At 37.6% G+C, this 7667-nt stretch overlaps 2 protein-coding genes and 1 long non-coding RNA gene across 5 annotated transcripts in view; 1 reads left to right on the top strand and 2 right to left on the bottom strand.

Moving 5' to 3' along the window:
• The window catches only part of LOC105111509 (cytochrome c-like), a 16513-nt gene extending 9516 nt beyond the window's left edge, over positions 1-6997 (bottom strand). The window contains exon 1 of the mRNA XM_011006883.1: positions 6880-6997. Coding sequence (XP_011005185.1) covers positions 6880-6997 — 118 coding nt within the window. The remainder of the gene's footprint in view (positions 1-6879) is intronic.
• LOC105111499 (uncharacterized) lies at positions 2497-3066 on the top strand. The gene is made up of 2 exons (XR_839609.1): positions 2497-2556; positions 2792-3066. It is a non-coding gene; the product is annotated as an uncharacterized LOC105111499 (long non-coding RNA).
• LOC105111497 (uncharacterized) lies at positions 2960-5077 on the bottom strand. Of its 3 annotated transcripts, XM_011006864.1 has the most exons (8): positions 4822-5076; positions 4670-4728; positions 4501-4596; positions 4260-4353; positions 3808-3903; positions 3554-3603; positions 3216-3309; positions 2960-3155 (listed from the first exon to the last, which is right to left on the bottom strand). In XM_011006864.1, exons 1-7 carry the CDS (start codon positions 4942-4944, stop codon positions 3264-3266), a joined length of 564 nt encoding a protein of 187 aa, XP_011005166.1. In that variant the 5' UTR covers positions 4945-5076; the 3' UTR covers positions 2960-3155; positions 3216-3263. The 3 variants fall into 3 exon arrangements, with proteins under 3 accessions (XP_011005166.1, XP_011005167.1, XP_011005165.1); XM_011006865.1 differs by having other exon boundaries at positions 2960-3309; positions 4260-4356; positions 4531-4596; positions 4822-5077; XM_011006863.1 differs by having other exon boundaries at positions 2960-3309.
• Positions 6998-7667: the final 670 nt, after the last annotated feature.

Below are 7667 nucleotides of genomic sequence, written 5' to 3' on the forward strand. Positions count from 1 at the left end.
ACGCGAGAGGTATTTGTGTAAAGAGCCGAGAAAAATGAGTTGTAAATGGAAGCTCTCTTTGAAAGAGCTGAAGAAGGTGAGCTATGTAGCAGCGCCAATGGTCGCAGTCACAGTTCTGCAGTACCTGATGCAGGTTGTTTCAGTGATGATGGTTGGACATCTTGATGAGCTCTCACTATCTGGGATCTCTAGTGCCTCCTCTTTCACCAGTGTTACCGGCTTCAGTCTGCTTGTAACTACTTCTTTTCCTCTCTTAATTGAAAACTGCACCTCAGTACTACTCTCAAATCTTTTGCAAATTTTTTCAATCAGTAAAGAACTTTTTCCGTGCAGAAGGGTTTATTTTAACTCAACTGATTTCCTATTCGAGCTTTGGTCTGCCTGAACTTAAATGTTGTAAGCTTTCAATGTAGTAATTGTAATATTATTCAATTTTTTTATTGTTAAAAATAAATTTGAGATCTTATATGTTTTTATTAATATATATAATCTTCATTAGATATTATTATATATAAATATCGGATTTTTTGATACATGGTTATGGTTATACGTGGAAGAAAATTAGATGAGCTTTGGAAGGTGCAATGAGTTCCACTTTTATTCCTGCACCAGGCAAAATTCTGCCTCAAGGCTCTCCTCATTTGCGCAATGACAACTATACAGATATTCAAACAAACTGAAAACGAAAACAACCGGATTTGACAAGGTTTTCTCGTAGTTTTATATGTTTTGAATCAGTTGAGAGGTCAAAGCTGAACAAAATGTGACGTAATTCAGTTCAAATTATAATATAGTTTTCAGTGAGTTCGAAGTACATTAAGGATAAACTTTTCAAGCTACACTTAACATGGTGCTATGACTTTCAAACAGTTTGGATTAGCTGGTGCATTGGAAACTCTATGCGGGCAAGCTTACGGAGCAGAGCAATATCAAAAGCTTGGGACTTACACTTACTGTGCCATCATTTCCTTGATTTTGGTCTGTCTCCCTATATCCTTTCTATGGATGTTTACAGACAAGCTTCTTATCCTTATAGGCCAAGACCCTTCAATCTCCCATGTCGCTCGCAAATACTCTATTTGCCTCATTCCTAACTTGTTTTCATATGCTATACTTCAAGCGCTGATTCGCTACTTCCAAACTCAGAGTTTGATCCTTCCAATGCTGTGTAGTTCATTTGCCTCTCTGTGTTTCCATATACCTCTCTGTTGGGCTCTAGTGTTTAAAGCAGAAATGGGAATCATAGGAGCAGCATTAGCCATCAGTTTATCATATTGGTTGAATGTTATCTTGCTTGGGTTATACATGAAGAATTCTTCCGAATGCGAAAAAACTCGTTCTGTGTTCTCAAAGGATGTCTTCTTTGGCATAAGGGAGTTCTTTCGCTTTGCTGTTCCTTCTGCAATAATGACTTGGTAATTTCTCTCCAAAATCTTCCAACAAAAGACATGGTTTTTTCCTCATCCTGTTGTTATTTCCATGCCAATCGAGTCCCTGATATCATCTTTGGTATGCCAATTTCTTCAGTCTTGAATGGTGGTCTTATGAGGTACTTATTTTACTATCTGGGCTGTTACCAAATCCTAAAGAGGAGACCTCTGTGCTTTCTATATGGTATGGTTCCTACCAAATTCAGTTATGCAAAAGGTTTTAAATGGTACATTTTTAATTTCTTCAAGTATTGCTTGCAGCTTCACAATCACCTATCTGCATTACTTCATTCCTTACGGGTTTGGGGCCACAGCAAGGTGTTGTAAAGAAATTGTTCAAACTCTATTGCATATAGATCCAGCAAGGTGTTGTAAAAAAATTGTTCAAACTCTATTGCATATAGATCATGTAACTCAGTTTTTTTTTCCCATTACTCGTCACTGTTCCTGAAGAAAAATGTTCAATCTTTTTGTAGCACCCGGGTTTCGAATGAGTTAGGAGCTGGGAATCCTCAGGCAGCTAAGACGGCTGTCTGGGCCATAATGGTTATTGCAATCACCGAGGCGATTATTATAAGCACAGCTCTCTTCTTTTGTCGCCACATTATGGGATATGCATTCAGCAGCGAGAAGGAAATTGTAAATTATGTTGCAGATATGGCTCCTTTCATTTGTCTGTCAGTTATCATGGACTGCTTACAATCAGTTCTTTCAGGCAAGCGTCGTAGCTTTTTCTCGTTTATCGATTTATTAGAGCAAGAAATTTCTTTTATCACTGTAATCTAAACTTTACGATAGTCAGCAACAGCTTTCTTCAAATATGGAAGAACAGAACATAAAGCTGCCTGCAATAGTCGATAAGTCTTTCTTCCTTGATGTTGCTTCCAGATATGATCAGAGTGTTGCTTTTCTGCTCTGCATCAGGGGTTGCTAGAGGAAGCGGGTGGCAGAAGTTTGGAGCCTACGTGAATCTTGGGGCGTATTATCTGGTTGGGACACCGGTAGCAGCTGTGTTGGCTTTTGTTTTACAATTAAGGGCGAAGGGCCTTTTGATTGGATTGGCAACAGGATCATGTGTACAAGCTTCTCTGCTTGCTCTCAGGACAATTTTCACCAATTGGCAAGAGTATGGTTTTCATCCTAATAACTTTCTTCTTCAATTCGATTTATTGCTACGCTGAATTAGAATGTCCAGCATGTGAAAATTCATTGCTACAGTTCATAGTTCTGGACTTAACCAGAGAACTGTTATTCCTGTCTGAATTCTGTATCATTTCTTCTTTTCATTTTTCAAACATCTCTATGCATGGCAGTCAAAACCTGCTCTAATTTCTGGCTTGAACTTCCCTTGGATCTTGCAGGCATCCAAATCCAGAGAGGGGATATTTGAGGGATACTCACACAGTGGATTAGTCAATCGAGAAAAAAATCATCACCGAGTCATTCAACTAGATTTTGTTATTTACAAAGCTACTAAATTTTATTTGAGAGATCGCCAACACTTTTGATCTATTAGCTGTTCTTCATGATAGCTGCAAAATAAGAACTCATTCATGTGTAGAAGCACAATTTATACCGTGAAACTAATTCCACTTACATATATAAGCCTTTGAGAATGGAAAATTTCTTATTTACAGATCTGCTGTTTACTCGTCATGCAGTTATTCTACTTCCTGTATCAAGATTTCCTATCTAATAGCCTTCTGCCTAGCCATGTTGATTCAGAAAGCTGTGAACATCCTGAAATCTGCAGTTCAGCACATTCCCCCAAGACTTACGATTCAGTAAGCTGTGAACATCACATGACCTCAACTCCCTCCACCTGTTAAACACTCATCGCCAAATTGGCATCCTCTGCACGCGTGATGGCATCCTCTGTCTGCATGATGGCATTGTGTTAGTCTAAGTCACAGAACAAACACAATTTTATGGAGATAATAATCCATGCATGCCTGCATCAATGTGTCTGTGGAGATTGTGAAGAAACAAGTTTAACATTTATCAATATTTAATCAAATCTAGAAAAATATCCGACTCCAGGTAGTCAATTTAAGAACAGGAAATCACCAAAGTTTCGGATATAATAGAATAACAAATAGAAAGGCAAAGTAGATGTTTCATACCTTGAATCCCTCGGTTTGCACTTCAGGTCGACAGACTGGGATTTGGCAATCTGAAATTATCAAATTCAACATTTATCAATATTTTTGTTCATAATTGATGAAAGAAGGGTAAGATCTCATTAGAAATTAATTGAAGTGACCACACGGACACATTGTAGCAAAAAAAGGGGGGGAAACTGATCTCAAACGTCCAAGTTCCAGGTAAAAAATTGAGAACTATAGGCAAATAAATGAGAAATGGGATAAAATCTGACCTTATTCATGGGCTTTAGATTAGATGCCCTCTGAATACTAGTCCCCTTAGATGAGCCAGGTTTCGGTTCAGGTCCAGCAACGATTTCATCGATTCCCTGCAGTTATCGGAAAATGTATGCGTCAAGTGGAAGTAAAACTTTCACTAAATGGACGAAACAAAAGGTGTTCATTAGCTGAAACAGACAAAAATATCAGATACCAGACAAACTTGAAAACCAGATACATGACAATCCAGAAGTGTCAGAAGAAACTATCATGCGAACATGGATCATGCAGATTCAACAAGTAAATAACAATTGAAATTGATAGAATACAGAATAATCGTAAAATGATGCTGCTGGTAGCTTAGAGGATGAGCCAATCTAGCAGTAAGTAAGGGTTTAGAATCAAAATGACTAGACTATAAGCTATGCATAGTTTCAGACTATATTAAGCACACAACTAGGTTTACCTTTTTCTGCTTCTCTCCTTTGACAGAACTGATGGATCCACACTCAAGTCCAGTGTTCTGATTTGATTCATTCCGGTCAGAAAGATTTTTTAACCTGATATTTGTTGGAAAAATTGAATTCAGTTTCTGATAACTTATTAGCAGAAGCTGAGAAGCAATTGGCAATAGCCATCTGGTATTCACTAGGAATTGGAAATGCTATAAAGTTTAAAGGAAGGGAGGTGCAATTATGATGCATTACATGACTTTTGGTCTCTGGTTTCCAGATTCTCTACTCTTTGGAAGCCTATGGTGGCCACTCAACCCCAAAGACCGCTGACCAAATCCATCACAGCTCCTGAAAAATTATCCAAGTTAAAAACCTGATTGACGGGTGGGGATGGGAAGAGATATCTTATGTAAAATCAAACCTGTTATCTACACTGATTTTTCTCAATCGACTAATGGTGGTGATCTCTTTTGAACTTCTCTGCATATATAAATGCAGATGAACAATCAGCGAAAATCATTAACAAGCAGACTAAACTGGGACGCCAAAGTGAACACAGACTAGACGATGTACCTGAGCAGATCGAGTGAGAACTGATGATGTTGCTGGGAGCCTGTATGCCATGCTTTTGGGAGTTGAACTTGTTTTAAGTGGACTGCCTCTTATATTAGAAGAAAGTGAGACCATCTTGTCCATTGTTAATGAACCACGAAGAACATTTGTACTGGATTGCAGTTCGCTAAGTTGTCTATGTGATTGAACCCGGTCAGATTTTATGTTGCTTGCAGTCTTAGAGGTAATTCTTTTGCCTGAATTGCATGTAGTCACTCTCAGCCTTGCTCTTGGGTTGAAGGGCCCCCAATCCACCGTGATTGGGTAGCGAAATAGAGAAACGAGATAAAATATAGCCAACAGTATCTTCCAATCTCCAAATGATTCAAAGCAAATGATCAACAGATCTTCCGTATACCACGAACTAGCAATAGTGCATGTCGAAACACAGCTCTTTTGATATTTGCATACAACATAGAGATACCTTCGGCCAACGTAGATCAAAAGCCCATCTCTCAAAAAGGAAATAAATGGGCAGGATATGCAGATTTAAGAAGAATATCAACACCTGCATGAATTATCAGTTCTGGAATTCCATCGTAGATCAAAAGCCCATCTCTCAAAAAGGAAATAAATGGGCATGATATGCAGATTTAAGAAGAATATCAACACCTGCATGAATTATCAGTTCTGGAATTTGTGAAGTTGACATGAAATGAAACGTTAATTGTTTACCTTTGCCCTCATAGTAGATGCCTGCTTCTTCAGTTGGCTTCCACTATGCTTGACTTCATTGCTGACAGGACTCTCTTTTTGGGTAGTTTTGGAACTACCTTTAACTGATGGACTACATGACGAGGAACCACCTTCCATAGAATGTTTTGTTATTCTGACAGATAAGCACAACCCATTTTCATCTTCTTTGCTAGCCCTGCCACTGTTCCCATCAAAGTAACTTTCTTCTCCTGCTCCATCATTAATGGCTCTCGTAGATGGGTTAATAGTATCGGTGGCATGACTATCTAACACCTGAATTTTATAGCCATTGCTGTGCTTGTTTTCCTCTCTTGATCTGTGAAAATCAACAACATTTTCTTCCGGACTACTGTTGCTAGGTTTAATTTCCTCTTTCGACTCTTCAACACCAACACCATTTTCTTCATGTGCAGTGATCTCCTGCCCATTTTGAGTGGGGTCAGTTTGAGTAGTTTCTTGCTCTGCTTGCAAACCTTTCACAGCTCTAATTTTTTTATAGTATTCCTCAAAATATGCCTTCTTCTGAGCAACTAATCCTGGTGCCTTGAATTTCTCCAACTCCTCCTGACATCTGTTGTGGGAGAAAACAGAATATTTTTCCCATGCAAGCGTGTCTGCAGTGTATCTTCCAAAAGTTATTGAGCCGCAATCCATGATTTGGGAGACTGACGCATCCTGCTTTGGATTTTAAAGATAAATTATAGATTAAAAAAAAAACATTGAACAGTGATGGTCAAATTAACAGAACAACTTCTAACTTTCAATATTATTTGCAGTTCTACATCTCAATCAGTAACTCAAAAACTTTCATTATTATCTGAGTTCTACATCTCAATCAGTAACTCAACTCTTCATTTTCAATAATTACAGCAATTCTGGTATGAAGTTTGCAAGTACTCTAGTTGAATCAGCTTAAATTTATGGTTTCATTGGTAAATGCAAAGGGTCGTAATGTAGTAAGTTTCATGCTAATTACCCTCTTGATTGAACGACTTGTCACTAAAAACAATTGGTTTTGTTCCTATAATTCAAATCCTCAGGATTCAAATAGTATTCTGAAAATCAATTAAACAATCAATATAAAATTACACAAATTGCGCTGTGTTCCATGAAGAAAGTTAATCTTCTTTAACTTTTTTTTTTTTGAAGTATTTTAATTTTCTTTAAATCTTGCTTGAACATACACAATTTGTATGCAAAGAAAATAGACAGAAAACAACATGGTGCTGCAAAAGTAAAGATAACTGATCCTAACAGAGGCTTTTATTTAATTAATAATTAAGTTTAACATTAAAAGAACCCTAATGGGACATGAAAAAGAACTGTTTGCAGATAGATAGAAACAAAGCAAAATGAAAAAAGGTAGGCAAAACATTGGAAAATTATACCTGGGATTCTTCTCTATCTGGTGATAGTTGCAGGCATGACCGATTTTCTCCATAGGTTTGATGATGATGGTGATGAAGATGGTCTGTTTCAGTGGCCATTTCCACTCCCTCCCTCCCTTCCTTCCTCTCTGTACTCAAGTGCCACTGTACAAATCTCCTCATACATGAAAAATAACTGCAAAAGTATATCAGAATTGGATTTAATACCGAAAATAAACTAAACTGCCTTTAACTAAGATTAGAAAAACCCAGGTAACCCCGACTCATTACGCACCATAAGAGTCCAAGAAATGTCCAAAATAGGAAGTAAATCTTGAAAAAAAAATCATGGCTTCTTGAATCCAATAATTATACAAAGACCATGTATACCTGACTGTGTTGGCAACAAGACTTGACGTTGCTGGTTGCGATGATGCCTATGATGATGTTCAGTCTGATCACTCTCCATCTCCACAACTGAGATTCTCTTCACTTATAAAGACAACAGCAACAACATTAATGAAAGAAACATCAGAAATCAAAATCCAATGTCCCCGCCCTTTTGTCTAAAACATAAACGAAGACCAGATAAGGCAATGCATTTAAGCTCGAAACTCAGCACATGTTAATGATCTCAACGAAGACTCAATGATCTATAACTAACGTTCTTGCTCAAGAAAAATAAATGGAGGAAAGATTAGGCAGAAATTAAGGAATCTCTGTGTGCATTTATTCATTTTATTA

The sequence above is a fragment of the Populus euphratica genome, unplaced genomic scaffold (assembly GCF_000495115.2).
Source record: "Populus euphratica unplaced genomic scaffold, PopEup_1.0 scaffold297.1, whole genome shotgun sequence".
NCBI lineage: Eukaryota > Viridiplantae > Streptophyta > Magnoliopsida > Malpighiales > Salicaceae > Populus > Populus euphratica.